We start from the raw sequence: 16,448 nt of genomic DNA, 5'->3' as shown, positions 1-16,448 counted from the left end.
GTCACGAATCTGGGGCACGCACAACTTCAGAGGGTAATATCGTAAAATGAAATACCTTTTTTAAGCAACTTTTAACGTATATTTCATGTGATCTATTGCAGGAATTTGTTTCGTTATATCCGTTTGGGCAATGTAGCGGTTGCGTTATACATAAAAGATTTTGGATAAAACGTTGTTTCAAGTAGTATAAAAATAAATTTATTAACATTTTTGCCGCAAATTATTACACAAACAAAACAAAACGACACAAGTAGAAATCAAAAGGACAGCTTCAAGATGTAAACCATACGCTCTTGAATCAAGAGTCTTGTATCTGATGAGTTAGTGGGAGACTTGTGGGACTCACGTACTGAGTTGAATAATACGTCTTCGATAACCTACAACCCCATTGATAGTTAAGACCACGAGTTGAATAATACGTCTTCTCAATTCTCGTTCTAGTTTTTCATGTATCCCTTTCCATAGTGAAGGGCCCTATCAACAAGAGTCTCCACCCCAATTTTATCTACTAAACTAACCAGAATAAGAGAGAGAATATTTGAGATAAAAATTTGAGATAAAATTTAAGATAGTAGAAAGAAACTTAAATCGTTTTTTTGTTTTCTAAAACTCTAAAAATAAAATTTTAAATAATTACAATAAAGTATAATTGAGATAATTCAAAAATATTGATGTATACACCACAATTTTTATTTTCCTAACAACTACTAAAAATCAAACATTTCAGTTTCATATTATATATCTTTTTAAAATACTTTTCATTATCATTTATCAAAGGGGGAGAGAAAGTACAGAGGTAACTTGTAGCAGAATGCAAAATTAATCTAAACATCAAAACAATAAAGATACTAGGCATAGACGTAAACCGGAATTAACCAGTCAAATTGGCAATAAAAACCAACATGGAACGATAGCCCTTAGAACAAGGCAGAACCGGAATTAACCAGCTTCATATTATATCAAATCTGATAAGAGTACTAACACAAAAGGTATATGTTTAAACTCTTATGTCACTCACTCAATGGGAATTTCTCTAATTTGAGCTCCTCTTAGCTATATTGAACTAACTAGATAAGCATCCGTGCTATGCCGCGGAATATTTTATACTCTTTCCGTTTCAAAACATATATATTTTTGACTTTTCATTATATTAAGAAAACACATTAAAATTTGATTGTAAATGCACTATTTTTGTGAATAGCAAGTTTTCATAACTTTTAGACAATAGAAATCTAATAAACACTATTAACTTTTTTTGAAATTTACAATTTTTTATCAAATAGTACATTGAAAAGGTAAAAAATGTATCTTTTTGAAACAAATCTTTTTCTAGACTATGGATCTTTCTAAAATAAAGAGAGTATATTATTTTATTTATAGTTTTTGATATAAAATTTTCATAAACTGTAATAAATAAAATAAATATTTTGAATAAAATAAATATTTTGAATAAAATATCAATAGAATCAATGTAATACTAAATTCCAACTATAACTATTTAAAATTGATTCAAACCAAAAGGTAAATAATTACTTTGTATATATTTTGGTAATTTGCATATTTTAAAACTTTATGTCTATTCCAATTTGAGTTATACCATTAGACACCTCTATTTTTATAGAATGGCAATTTTAAATTTTATTTTTTCCAAGTTTTTCCATTTAAATTTGTCACTTTTACTAAATTCCCTCATATATGTTATTTGGCATTTCTATATTTTTATATAAATTTTGAAAGTTGTTATGTGACTATTCTCTTTGTTGTTATGATTCTAAAAAAAAAAATATATATATATATTTAATGTCATAACAGTAAAGAAAGCTTCATGGTGTTTCTTCTTGGTATTCCTTAGAATGCCACCTCTTTCTCTTAACAAAGGGAATGAAAAAAAAAAAACAGTTTTTTTTTGTTTGTAGATTGTTTAGTCTGTAAACAACACTTTTGATTGTTGACATTGTTTGTTTTCTTCATTTCAATCGCGCGAGCATACTATAATGTTCTTATAATATTCTTATAAAAATTGTAGACAAGCATGTCTCATTTTTTTTTGGTTTTTAGATTTAAAGTGATAGAGCAAGCAGAGAACATGGCATCAAGTAGAGCCTTTAAAACCTCTAAATGTGATCAATCATACAAGAGCTTCACACTGAAAACAGAGTAGTCTTATTATTGTAATTTTTACCTTCACGTCTTCATATTTCATTCAACTTCCGTCCTACACTTTGTTCTGATTTTGGCTTGGCCTCTTCACTCGCGCATGGCCAGCTCTTCTCTTTCTCAGTCTGTTTTTATTCACTCACTCTCTCTGTTTCTACTTGTGTATCATCACACATGCACACACTCACAGCCCCTTTACTCTCTCACGTCTGTCTTTGTTCTTGTAGAGAGAGAAGTGAGTTTATCTTTAATTGTCTACATCGTTCTTTCTCCAACTATTTTTCTTTTTAGAATTGGATTCTTTTTCTTACATCAACACAAGCACATTCTTGTAGTAGTTTTCTCACTAACTACTACTACACACACCTTACCTCTACTAACAACTCCTAACAATTCTATCTAGCTAGACTTAAACCAACACTTCACTCTTTTTTGTTGGCTTAACTAAACTAATACTCTTATTCTTTTTGTTGTGTAACTTCTAGTTACACAACCCAACTTACTTTGACTTAATGTCCACGTTGGTCTACTTCTAGATCCTCTGTTTCTTGCACGTGAAGTCTCTTTTTTATCATCTTCTTCTTTCTTCTTTGTAGCTTCTTCTCTGCTAAACTTCGTTGTTCCTCTTCTAAGTGACTCCTTGGTCACTTCTTCATTCTTCTTTTCTTGTGTGGCAAGCTTCCTTGCTTCCACTTCTTCTCTCTTGATTTCACCTTCTCTTTGTGTGTTTAATCAAAGGTTCAATGCAAACACATTTGTTAACTGCTTGCCACTCTTGCATAAAAATGTTAGATCAAATTATCCACATTATTATCTCATGGTTTTCACCTTAATTACTCTTTTTTCCATCTGAGATTGATTTGTGTTCCTATTTGTATTAAGTCCCATTTGTGTGATCCTCGTTATGCGTCTTTTTCTCAAAATTTTCAAGAATCAGAGGAGAAATGAATTCACCGAGTAAATTGGATTTTCCGATAAGATGCAGAGATAACGATCCTCGAGGAAGCATAACAGCAGCTTCGCAAACTCTTAGATTGCCACCACCATAATCGCATCCTGCATCTTCCATGTATATACCCTTGAGTTTCCATTTTTTCTTTTACTCTGATGCACGTTCGTCGAGAGCAAAGCATGTTAAAATTCAACACGCATTAGGTTTTTTAGTTTAGAAAGATTATTCATGTGATGTGTCGATAACAAAATAGATGTGTATTAATAAAAAAAATTCATTGGATGTTGAACTTTTTTCAGTTAATGACATGTCACTCCCATAATGATTTAAAAATCTGATGTGTCATGCTCTTGAAAGAAACTTTGTGCTATTATTGTGTTGATTCTCTCTTTTCTAAATACAGAAGATGTTAACGTAATACAAGAAGTGCAGCAGCAGCTCCGGCAGCGGATCCGGCAAAGACTAGAACCGCAGCAGTAATAGGTGTCAACTCGAAGCAGCCACTTGAGAGACTCTTGCCACTTGAGAGACTCTTCGAGATCAGTGTGCAGTAATTGTCAGCTTCTTTGTAAAGAGAACAATTAGCTCCTCCTTTAGCGATAGCTCTTTTGTTCTAAAGACATAACATGGGCAGGTGATAGGGGTGGACGTTCGGGTACCTGTTCGGGTCGAGTTCGGGTGCGAGATAGAGCGGGGAATGCGAGACGCACCAAGATCTCAAATGAAGTAAATGGAATCAGCGGATCTCGTTCTCTAAGAGCTCCATCTACAAGTATGGTCCGAGCCCTTGGGCGCGACAGAAGCCTAATAAAGACAAGTGCATAGTTTTCATGCGCTTGTGACTAGTTTTACCTGCCATTCACTTGTACTTTCCATCTCTCTGCCATGTTACATTTGTTGATGATACTGAGGGAGAAGCTCATGTATCAAGGACATGACAAGCTTCTGGCTATAGTTTGATAAAGCTTTTACAATATGTATAAATAATATGAAAATAAAAATCATCGATCAGAAAAAAGCTTTTTCTTTAGGAATTATGTATTTGCAGAGTCCATGAAGAAGTAGAGAAGACACGGGTTTATGTTTTTAATGATAGAGCAAAACGCACAGTTTAATTAACTAACGGAAGTTTAACATAAATTGACGTTTGTCATGTCCTTGACATGGTGAAGAGTATTTTCTGATACATGAAGTTCAACTTTTCTTGAAGTTGATCCCATGGTGAAAAGTATTTTTTTAGGAATTATGTATTTGCATAGTCCATGAAGAAGTAGAGAAAACACGGATTTATGTTTTTAATGATAGAGCAAAACGCACAGTTTAATTAACCAACCGAAGTTTAACATAAATTAACGTTTGACTTTTGACATGTTTTAAAAGGTACAGTCAACATAAGTTTGGGATTATTGTGAGAAAATTTTAAAAATTTGGGATTATTTGGGCTTAACCGAAAGTTCAAGCTTTTTTGACTTATTTTGGTAAGTTTAGGATTTAAATGGCGTTTTTCCAAATACATACACACATATTGTTATGAATATTTTAGTGATGCCATTATTAAAAGCTTTAGATGTTACCTATAATAATTTCTTTCCAAATAACTTTTTAAAAAATATAAAGACAGTTGTTTCTTAAAGTGTTATCAATACTTATATATCTGCCAATTTTTGAAGTCCCTTATTGATGGATTTACATTTGCAGTAAAATTGGACTCTATGGAGGCTTTTTGTTTCCGAGTCTGGGTGTGTGAAGTACTAAACAAAATATGAATATCTCAAAAGCATTCATAAGATCTTGCCATCAGCACATCTTGCATGAGATATGTGGTTCTAAGTATTAGAAGAAGAATATCAAAAGATATCTACACGGACTCATGATGAAGATTCGCCGCAAATTCATATTTGGTGCACCTCTGCCCGGCTAGCAAACTCTTTATAACTTTTTTTTTTTGTGTGCGCACTGCAACTTTGTGACTACGCTAGTGGAATGATGCAATAAGAGCTCCGACAGCAGCAGCTCCGACAGTAGCGCCGAGAGCTCCGACAGCAACGTCTACAGCTCCGAGAGTAGCAGCTCCGAAAGTAGCAGCTCCTACAGCAACTCCCACAGAAGCTCCGACAGCAGCTAGAACCAAAACATTAATGGGTGTCATTCTGAAGCCTCCATCATCTCCACGGGAGATTCTCCACGAGATCAGTGTGCAGTACTTGTCAGCTTCTTTGTAAAGAGAACGATTGGATCCTCCTTCAGCGATGGCTTTTTTGTTCTGAGAACATAAAATGGGCAGGTGAGGTCAAAGATGGAAAATACAGCTTACAAATCAGCAAGAAGAGTAAAGAGAGATGGATTTACCTTACGCCTGAAGCTCTCCATAGTTTGATTGACAGTGAGAGTATCGCTTGGTGATGTTGATAGCTTGCGGAAAAACATCCTTTGGCCTAGCAGCTCTTTAAGAAGAGCAACACTAGCTTCTAGATTCTCCCTATAGAGAATGTCCCAGTGCTCAAAGCAGTCAACGCTTTCCATCACACACCAGACAGCGATAGATGTAGCTTCCTCGGCTAAAACAGGATTTCCTGTAACAATACCCTTTCTGGCTGATCTCAAGGAAAAAGTGAACATCTGCTTCCCGGCGTTGCTTCCTCCTGGCATATCTGGTGAAAGAGCCACGTCCTTCAGCAAGGGATATATTGCCTCAACCCTTGCTGTAGACTGTACAGAGACCATCCATGCTTGTGATCAGAATCAAGCAGCACAATCATGATTTTAAGGTTTAGTTTAGTTTTTGATAAATAAAATTTTACCTCTACTCTTGCGTCTGGAGCAGGGAATGCGAGACGCACCAAGATCTCAAATGAAGTAAGTGGAATGAGCGGCTCTCCTTCCCTAAGAGCTCCATCTACAAGTATGGCCGGAGCCCTTGGACGCGACAGAATCCTAATTAAGACAAGTGCATAAAAGAGATTTGATAGTTACAATACAAGCAAAGGAGATGACAAATCTGAAAACAGTATGCGACTGACTTACTCCTCAACGAATTGCAGGATTAGATCCATAGACTGAGGGATATAGCAACGCTTCTTACTACTGACTGTGACAAGTGGTAGCAAGTTATGTGACCATGAATACAAGCCAAGACATAGATCGTTACTTTTGGAGGCCTGAGCCAACATCCAAACAGTAACGGGAAGCTTGTCGTGTCCCTGATACTTAGGAGACTCTCTCAGAATGGGTAAGACAGGAACCAAAGCCTCAGGTTTACAACGCAAAACGATGGCTAACGCAACTAACATTCCCACCTAAATACACCGGATGATGACAGAGTTTGGTTAAATGACTTTAACCATTTGAAATCACATGAGCAAATGAATTTGATAGATTGATCACCTGAGATTTGGAGTCACCACCTCCTTGTTGTGCTTCCAAATCGAGGAGGATCTGATCAAACGCACGCAGTACGAAGGCAGAGAAATCCTCAAGTTCAACTGGAGGCATGTCGAGCCAATTGCGTGTTGTTCCGTAGACAGAATCAGGAATATGAGATAACGGAACCTGCAATGAGACATTGAGATTGATCAGCTTCAAGACTGAGTCGTTTTAATTTTATTTCATTCGAAAATCAAAGGGCTCACATCGATGAGAGTGGACAAAGGAGCGTCCTTGAACATCTTCACCCATGGGAACGCTACTCCTGAGAATGCCTCTTCAAAGTAATCGGTATACCTCGACAACAGCTCATCATCCCCACACAAACACTCTCTCTATTCACAGAAAAAAAAACATCATAACCTTTGGATTCATAGATTATATCATAAGCTTTGGATTAAAAAATGAGGCCTGTCCATCAACATCTAGTAAAGGCCTGTAAAGGCTTCTCTAGCTTACAGGTCGGTAACGTACAAGCACTCGTACACACATATTTATTTTGTTTCCTTACTTTCTCTAGAGGATAAGGCGTAATAAAAAACGGAACATAAACTATAGATAGCGGCTGGCTGCTACTGCAGCGAATGATAGAGCTGCTGATGCAGCAGTAACTACTCCAGCTGTCATGGCACTTACACGCAGGAGTCTCCAAGAGATCAGTTTGCAGTACTCGTCAGCTTCTTTGTAAAGAGAACAATTGGCTCCTCCTTCAGCGATGGCTCTTTTGTTCTAACAACATAACATGGCAGGTGAGGTCAGCGATGGAAAATACAGCTTAGGGTATGGGTCAATTTACTTTAGTTATAGTTTGCAACAAGTGTAAAGAGAGATGCATTACCTGACGCCTGAAGCTCTCTATAGTTTGTTTGACAATGTCAGTGAGAGTCTCACTTGGTGATGTTGATAGCCTGAAGAAATGACTGTTCCATTCGTCTACAAGCTTCTTAAGAAGAGAAACACTGACTTCTGGATTATCCATATAAAGTTTGTCCCAAAGGTCAAAGCAGTCTATGTTTTCGGTCAGAGTTCTGATAGCGATTGATGTAGCTTCCTTGGTTAATAAGACATGATTCCCTGTAACAAATGGTAACACATTACATATCAATTCGGAGAAAAAAAAGAGGAGGCAAGGATTGTTACTAAATTACCTTTATCTCCAGCTAAGGTCAAGGCAAACGAGAATAATTTTTTCATGGCAAATCTTCCTCCTCCTGCCCTCTCTGGTGAAAGAGCCACTTCCTTCAACAAGGGATAAATTGCCTCAAACCTCTTTGTAGTCTGTGAGCATACATACGGAGACAATTGCTTAAGGTCAGAGTCCACAAACTCATCAATGTTTAGATTTGTTTCTATAAACAAACTCAAAATACAAATAATTACCTCAACTCTTGCGGATGGAGCAGGGAATGTGAGGCGCAGCAAGATCTCAAGTGAAGGAAGTGGAACCAGACGCTGTCCTTCCATAACACCACCTCCTTTTACGAGTATAGTGAGAGCCTCCGGACGAGACAAAATGCTGTAATGAAAAGTGAATAAACAAGATGAGAATATTCGCACAGTAGAGGAGAGGAGAGAGATCAATAGAGAAGAAAAACACTATGCGACTCACAACTCAGCTAATTGAAGGACGAGATCCAAAGACTGAGGGCAGCACTTGTCATTACTGACTAGCGGTAGCAAGTTACACATCCATGAATACAAGCCAGTAGATAAATCACCTACGGAGGCCTGAGCCATCATCCAAACAATAAGGGGAAGCTTGTCGGGTCCTTGATACGTGTCTTTATCCCTCAGTGAAGGCAAAACCGCAACCAAAGAATCAGGTCTACAGCGCAATACCATAGCCAATACAACAAAATGTCCCGCCTAACCAAACAGAGTAAATAACTTAGAATCGGCACAAACACACACACAGAGATGCAAGCATTGAAGATGTTTCATCACCTGAGATCTGGGGCGATAAGATGCTGGAACATTGTCACCACCTTCAGCCAAATTGTCCAGAATACGATCACACAACCAAGATACAATATCCGAGAGATATTCAATTTGACGTTGTTGGATCCAATCGACTGAAAATTTGTAGAGAGGCGTAGGAATTTGAGATAACGGAATCTGCAAAGAGATGAGATTATCAGCTTCGAGAATAATCCAAAACAGAGATAGTTTTTTTTTTTATTGTGCTCCTCACATCGATGAGAGTGGACAAAGGAGCGTCCTTGAACATCTTCACCCATGGGAACGCTACTCCTGAGAATGCCTCTTCAAAGTAATCGGTATACCTCGACAACAGCTCATCATCCCCACACAAACACTCTCTCTATTCACAGAAAAAAAAACAACTATCGAAATTGAATTTTTTTGGCTTTTTTTTTCTCGATCAAGATCGAAATTGCACTTACCATTGCTTTGACGAGGTGATCAATAAGATGAGGAGGATCGATCTTTGCCGCTGCTTCGGTCAGAGACACTATCTGCTTATCATATTCCTCCCCCTTCGCCCCCGCCGCACCCTCGCGATGATCCATTAGGTTTTCTACCGTCCCTCGCTTCTCAGATTCCTCCGCCTTCAGATTCTTATCCTTCTTCGCAGCAGCACCCTTGCGACCCATTAGGTTTTCTAAAGTTTATCGCTTTTTGCTTTTTGCTTTTCTTCTTAGCCTTCGGCGATGTTTCATGGGCTTGTGGACCTCGTGTAAATAAGGCCCATCTTTGGATAGAGTTTTAAACTCTTAACTCCATCGATCTCGACATAATTACAGCTTAATTGGGGGATTTAAAACTTTTATTATTATCTGTTAGGATTTTTCTTAAATTCTATTACAAAATATGAAATATATATATACATATCTTATTATATAAAGTTTGGTTTTTCAAAATTACTAATTAATACGATCGCGACACATGTTAATTATATATTTAAGATTGCGATACATGTGTTTAAATAAGATAGAAAATTATGCTCATTAATTTGAGGATCCAGAGAAATTATTTGGTGTATAAAATGGCTAAGCTTATCTTGGTATTTTGGAACAAATGATTTTCGAGAACATCTAGCAAATTAATCAAGTAGTTTAGATTTTGTTATGCACTATCTATGATCATTAAATTGCATAAAATATGATATGATTGGAGTGGTTTATATTTTCTTTTTCTAAAATTGAATTTAGGTATTGATAAGAGCCCATAGAGAATGTCTTATGTTTGGCATATATGATTTTCTGAACCAAAACATTATATGTTAGACGCTACTAGCTGGATTTCAAAGTAGTTAAAAAAAATTATAGCCAAGGGCAATCAGTTAGAAATATGAAAAACATTGGAAATATATATAGTCAAACTAACACAATAGAACTCTGAAAAATAAGAAGTATTGCAATAACAAAGATCATAAAAGTACTTGAGTATACTCGGAAGACTTGTTCAAATGACGACGAATTTGAAACAAACCCAAAGACTCGGACACTACAAATTGTGTTTCGCTTAGCTATGGATGTCCTTCTCAGAAAAGAGTCAGGCTTGCCTTGTGTTGTGCTATCTCTCTCTGCCAATTCCTCTGATTTCATCTGCAGTAAACCAAGTGATGAGCCCACATATAAACTGAAAATGGTGCCACAAACAAGTGAGCTATTTATCTCAATGCCACATATCTAAATTTGTTTCATGCAAATTTTCTCTATGAAATCTCATGAACTGCAGACGAGCGTGAAATAATCAAAGCTCATAATCCAAACAAATCTCTATACTTATCTAGCGATGAGATGAAAAATAACCACAAAGCTCTATGATTATCGCTATTCAAAAAAATCTCTAAGCTTGAACAATAACCAGTTTATAGTTTATGACCAAACAAGTAAATTTAAAGGACGTAGATACATAGTCACACCAATTAACAATTGATTATTTATTATGTTGTACACTAAACTTCTTTAAGCTAAGCTTCTTTGAAGAAGGTTTTGAAATCCTCCTTGATCTTGAAGATATCATACATAATTTGATGCACTTCCATCAGCGACAAGGGAAATCTACTAGCAAAATACTTGCCCACTTTTGTTTTACTGTTTCCCACAATAGCCTAACACATCAACGACATTCAAATTAGATTTTGTAAAAATTATTTGAGATATCATACATAAAAGATCTCTCTAATCAAACCTAATCTTATATACTAAAGGGTATCTAGGGTTAAAAGACACTTAACCCAGCCCATGTTATTCTGGTTCGCTGGCCAATTTGCCCATTTGTCCATCTGAATTATAAGCCTTCGTATCACAAGCGTCCTGTAGTGATTGTCTGTCCACTCAATCGTCGGTGCGATGCTGGAAGAAGTAAAAGAGAAGGTTCTATTGAGGACAAGAATTGAAGAAAATAGCTAGGGAGCTGAGAAAGAGGCCTGTCCATCAACATCATAACCTTTGGATTCATAGATTATATCATAAGCTTTGGATTAAAAAATGAGGCCTGTCCATCAACATCTAGTAAAGGCCTGTAAAGGCTTCTCTAGCTTACAGGTCGGTAACGTACAAGCACTCGTACACACATATTTATTTTGTTTCCTTACTTTCTCTAGAGGATAAGGCGTAATAAAAAACGGAACATAAACTATAGATAGCGGCTGGCTGCTACTGCAGCGAATGATAGAGCTGCTGATGCAGCAGTAACTACTCCAGCTGTCATGGCACTTACACGCAGGAGTCTCCAAGAGATCAGTTTGCAGTACTCGTCAGCTTCTTTGTAAAGAGAACAATTGGCTCCTCCTTCAGCGATGGCTCTTTTGTTCTAACAACATAACATGGCAGGTGAGGTCAGCGATGGAAAATACAGCTTAGGGTATGGGTCAATTTACTTAGTTATAGTTTGCAACAAGTGTAAAGAGAGATGCATTACCTGACGCCTGAAGCTCTCTATAGTTTGTTTGACAATGTCAGTGAGAGTCTCACTTGGTGATGTTGATAGCCTGAAGAAATGACTGTTCCATTCGTCTACAAGCTTCTTAAGAAGAGAAACACTGACTTCTGGATTATCCATATAAAGTTTGTCCAAAGGTCAAAGCAGTCTATGTTTTCGGTCAGAGTTCTGATAGCGATTGATGTAGCTTCCTTGGTTAATAAGACATGATTCCCTGTAACAAATGGTAACACATTACATATCAATTCGGAGAAAAAAAAGAGGAGGCAAGGATTGTTACTAAATTACCTTTATCTCCAGCTAAGGTCAAGGCAAACGAGAATAATTTTTTCATGGCAAATCTTCCTCCTCCTGCCCTCTCTGGTGAAAGAGCCACTTCCTTCAACAAGGGATAAATTGCCTCAAACCTCTTTGTAGTCTGTGAGCATACATACGGAGACAATTGCTTAAGGTCAGAGTCCACAAACTCATCAATGTTTAGATTTTTTTCTATAAACAAACTCAAAATACAAATAATTACCTCAACTCTTGCGGATGGAGCAGGGAATGTGAGGCGCAGCAAGATCTCAAGTGAAGGAAGTGGAACCAGACGCTGTCCTTCCATAACACCACCTCCTTTTACGAGTATAGTGAGAGCCTCCGGACGAGACAAAATGCTGTAATGAAAAGTGAATAAACAAGATGAGAATATTCGCACAGTAGAGGAGAGGAGAGAGATCAATAGAGAAGAAAAACACTATGCGACTCACAACTCAGCTAATTGAAGGACGAGATCCAAAGACTGAGGGCAGCACTTGTCATTACTGACTAGCGGTAGCAAGTTACACATCCATGAATACAAGCCAGTAGATAAATCACCTACGGAGGCCTGAGCCATCATCCAAACAATAAGGGGAAGCTTGTCGGGTCCTTGATACGTGTCTTTATCCCTCAGTGAAGGCAAAACCGCAACCAAAGAATCAGGTCTACAGCGCAATACCATAGCCAATACAACAAAATGTCCCGCCTAACCAAACAGAGTAAATAACTTAGAATCGGCACAAACACACACACAGAGATGCAAGCATTGAAGATGTTTCATCACCTGAGATCTGGGGCGATAAGATGCTGGAACATTGTCACCACCTTCAGCCAAATTGTCCAGAATACGATCACACAACCAAGATACAATATCCGAGAGATATTCAATTTGACGTTGTTGGATCCAATCGACTGAAAATTTGTAGAGAGGCGTAGGAATTTGAGATAACGGAATCTGCAAAGAGATGAGATTATCAGCTTCGAGAATAATCCAAAACAGAGATAGTTTTTTTTTTATTGTGCTCCTCACATCGATGAGAGTGGACAAAGGAGCGTCCTTGAACATCTTCACCCATGGGAACGCTACTCCTGAGAATGCCTCTTCAAAGTAATCGGTATATACCTCGACAACAGCTCATCATCCCCACACAAACACTCTCTCTATTCACAGAAAAAAAAACAACTATCGAAATTGAATTTTTTTGGCTTTTTTTTTCTCGATCAAGATCGAAATTGCACTTACCATTGCTTTGACGAGGTGATCAATAAGATGAGGAGGATCGATCTTTGCCGCTGCTTCGGTCAGAGACACTATCTGCTTATCATATTCCTCCCCCTTCGCCCCCGCCGCACCCTCGCGATGATCCATTAGGTTTTCTACCGTCCCTCGCTTCTCAGATTCCTCCGCCTTCAGATTCTTATCCTTCTTCGCAGCAGCACCCTTGCGACCCATTAGGTTTTCTAAAGTTTATCGCTTTTTGCTTTTTGCTTTTCTTCTTAGCCTTCGGCGATGTTTCATGGGCTTGTGGACCTCGTGTAAATAAGGCCCATCTTTGGATAGAGTTTTAAACTCTTAACTCCATCGATCTCGACATAATTACAGCTTAATTGGGGGATTTAAAACTTTTATTATTATCTGTTAGGATTTTTCTTAAATTCTATTACAAAATATGAAATATATTATATACATATCTTATTATATAAAGTTTGGTTTTTCAAAATTACTAATTAATACGATCGCGACACATGTTAATTATATATTTAAGATTGCGATACATGTGTTTAAATAAGATAGTAAACATGATTATAACACATGACAATTATAATTATATATTTATTAATTACAAACTTATAGAAATGAATAATTTTTATAAAAATATTTTATTTAGTATTATAGAAATATATGCAATAAGAAATTTAAGATTGTCACATGTGTTTAATTGTTATAAATATGTATTTTTTTATTGTAATTTTAATTTTCTTAAACAAAAAAAAATTAGTTTACAAAATTAATATATATATATATGCAATAGTGATTTTAATTTCTAAAATCTTAAATACTTACATCTATTTAGAAATAAGATATCTATATGCATATAGTTAATTTGTTATCTAGATCAGTTTAATAAAATTGACACTGTGGTTACAATAAAATGAAACACAAAAATTGTAATATAAAGTATTATTCTCTTCTCGAAAAGTATATTACTATAATAACTGAAAATTCAAAGTAGAAAATCTTAATAATGAGGAACATAAGAAAGTGTATGACAATGTTAATGATTCAATTGGCTTAATTAAACTTTTAATTTTTTGTATTTTATTTTTTAGCTTAGGTTCGGTTTAGTTTTTCAAGTCTAAGTATTTTCTCTAATCTTATGCCCAAAGTAACTAATAACTCTTAATTCACCTTCATGTATTAAATTTTTAAATACAGATAGAAACTTATGTTGAAAATGAAATTTTATTCATAAAATAAATTTTACATATAGTAAAACTATAATAAAAAGATTTTTATCATTTCTATGTTTTCATAAATTTAAATATTAAACAAAACTCAACGCATGGATCCATATCTAGTATATATATATATATTTTTTATACTATAAAGAAGAGTTTTACTCTCTTCTTATAGTGACACGTCAGAAAATAGCTTAGCCATATGATGACACGCGTTCTTTTTGTTATGGAATTTCGTTTGGGTTTCACGTGTGTTCTATTTGTAAAGATTTAAGGTCCACTGATAACATTTTAAATGGGCTTCTTGTAAAAATGTATTGGGCTATTCTTTTGTTTTAATTACGTTTTAATATAACCCGTACGAAACGGTGTCTTTTATGCGTAAGTTGTTTGATGCAATTCAAACGTAAGTTAGGGTTTATCTACTAAACGATGGAGTTTCATGATGTCGAGTTAGACGAATCGTGATGTAGAATCTCTGTATGTGGTTTTCATGGCGTCCTTTCATCTACAGTTCTAAAAATCATAACCGACGGCTTGATTCATCGCTTTAAACAAACAAACTAGATTTTGACCCGCCCTTTAAAGGGCGGGTTATTTTTGGTTTTAATTTAATTTTCATTTTTTTTTTTTCTTTGTAATTATATTTGTATTTTTTTATAATCATATTTGTGTGTAAATGTTAATCAAAATATATTTTATTAAATAATAGCAATTTAAAAAGTTGGTCTTGTATACGCTCGGTTAGGGCTGGATTGCCGGTCAAACCCTCCAACACGCGGTTTCAATTTTTGTTTCGATAAAAAATATGATTTGCACAACCCGCAAACAAATAATTTGTACTGGTACCGTCCTATTTAATTTTGCGGTTATCTGCGGGTTATAAATTGTTTAAAATAATTATTTAATTTAATTATTATAAAAAAAAAATATTTTATATAAAAGTTATATATTTTTAAAATTTTATTTTTTTAAATTACCATATTTTAAAAAAGTTTTTACTCTTCTTTTTATTTGAAATACTTTTCGGGTCCGTAGATATCCGCAATCCAAAATCTGCCAACCCGCACTCACCCCTAATAAAATACTCATAGCCCGCATCCGTAAATCGATTTTTTCAAATAGTTAAACCAAATTTATGATCCGCCCTTAAAAGGACGAATATATTTTTTAAGAAATATAATTTTTTATAAAATCCAGGCTGTAACCAATTATATCTCTGAATATTTCATTTTTTCTAGGATATATTTAATTTTTCTCTAGGATATATTTAATTTTTCTCTCATATCTCTGAACTTATAAAGGTAGCTGGCAAAAATATACAAAATTCACAATTGAGATTAGTATGATAAAAAGTTTGATATAGATAGACCTTTAAAATAAGAGTTTAAGTTCATGATAAGGAGTTCGATATACAATAAATATGACATTTCTTGAAAATATGAATTTATTCTTATGGAACTTCTTTGATGTTGTTGCAGTTATATCTCAGGCATATAAACAATTATATATATTATTTATAGGTTCTATGTATTTTCAAATTGGACCCAACTATTATCAACATGACATATTCTTATTTAAATAGCAGTGATTTGTGTCTTTCTTAGTAAATATATTTGTGTTTTTCTTTGTAAGCATATTTATGTTTTTTATAATCATATTTGTATAAAATATTTTTTTGAAAAATAAATAATTCTAATTTTATTATAATTGTATTGAATTAGTGGTGATTCATAACTATACACTTGCGTCATAGTCATTTTATTTATCTACTTGATTTTTCAAGTTTATGTATCTGCTCTTTCTTACTCCTCTACTTGATTTTCAAGATTTTCAAGGTCTGTTGCTTACTCCTCTACTTGATTTTCAAGATTTATGTATCTGCTCTTTCTTTAGGATGGTCCCTCTCGCTCACGCTTTGTTGTTTTTGTTTGTAAAGCTTGTTGGAGAGGCAATGTCTGCCATTGCTGATAATACCAACGTCCCTGTTACTGTGAAATGTCGAATTGGTGTAGACGATCATGATTCCTATGATGAGCTCTGTGAGTTTTTTTTCTGTTTGTTACAAATGCCTTCTGGAGTCTCGTGTATGGGCTGTGTCTGGATGTACTAATACATCTTTTCCTTCTACTGTTAGGTGACTTTGTTTACAAGGTCTACTCTGTCACCAACTAGGCATTCATGTTCATTCGCGCAAGGCACTTCTTGGTGGAATAAGCCCTGCTGATAACCGGAGAATCCCTCCTCT

At 35.4% G+C, this 16,448-nt stretch overlaps 2 protein-coding genes and 1 pseudogene across 3 annotated transcripts; all 3 read right to left on the bottom strand.

Moving 5' to 3' along the window:
• Positions 1–4,853: 4,853 nt before the first annotated feature.
• LOC130494543 (uncharacterized) lies at positions 4,854–7,024 on the bottom strand. The gene is made up of 7 exons (XM_056994286.1): positions 7,007–7,024; positions 6,739–6,867; positions 6,494–6,658; positions 6,134–6,405; positions 5,911–6,043; positions 5,459–5,818; positions 4,854–5,372 (listed from the first exon to the last, which is right to left on the bottom strand). The coding sequence occupies exons 1-7, from the start codon at positions 7,022–7,024 to the stop codon at positions 5,085–5,087; spliced, it is 1,365 nt and encodes a 454-aa protein (XP_056850266.1). The 3' UTR covers positions 4,854–5,084.
• On the bottom strand, positions 6,911–9,159 carry LOC130499806 (uncharacterized). Its single transcript, XM_056994228.1, has 8 exons — positions 8,935–9,159; positions 8,724–8,852; positions 8,477–8,647; positions 8,142–8,398; positions 7,913–8,048; positions 7,681–7,810; positions 7,371–7,606; positions 6,911–7,261 (listed from the first exon to the last, which is right to left on the bottom strand). The coding sequence occupies exons 1-8, from the start codon at positions 9,142–9,144 to the stop codon at positions 7,085–7,087; spliced, it is 1,446 nt and encodes a 481-aa protein (XP_056850208.1). The 5' UTR covers positions 9,145–9,159; the 3' UTR covers positions 6,911–7,084.
• Positions 9,160–10,960: 1,801 nt separating this feature from the next.
• Positions 10,961–13,202, bottom strand: LOC130499808 (uncharacterized; annotated as a pseudogene). Its single transcript, XR_008938670.1, has 8 exons — positions 12,984–13,202; positions 12,771–12,901; positions 12,525–12,695; positions 12,190–12,446; positions 11,961–12,096; positions 11,729–11,858; positions 11,420–11,654; positions 10,961–11,311 (listed from the first exon to the last, which is right to left on the bottom strand). The product of XR_008938670.1 is annotated as an uncharacterized LOC130499808 (transcript).
• Between the last annotated feature and the right edge of the window lie 3,246 nt (positions 13,203–16,448).

Source organism: Raphanus sativus, chromosome 9, assembly GCF_000801105.2.
Source record: "Raphanus sativus cultivar WK10039 chromosome 9, ASM80110v3, whole genome shotgun sequence".
NCBI lineage: Eukaryota > Viridiplantae > Streptophyta > Magnoliopsida > Brassicales > Brassicaceae > Raphanus > Raphanus sativus.
This window is presented reverse-complemented; position numbering and strand designations above follow the sequence as displayed.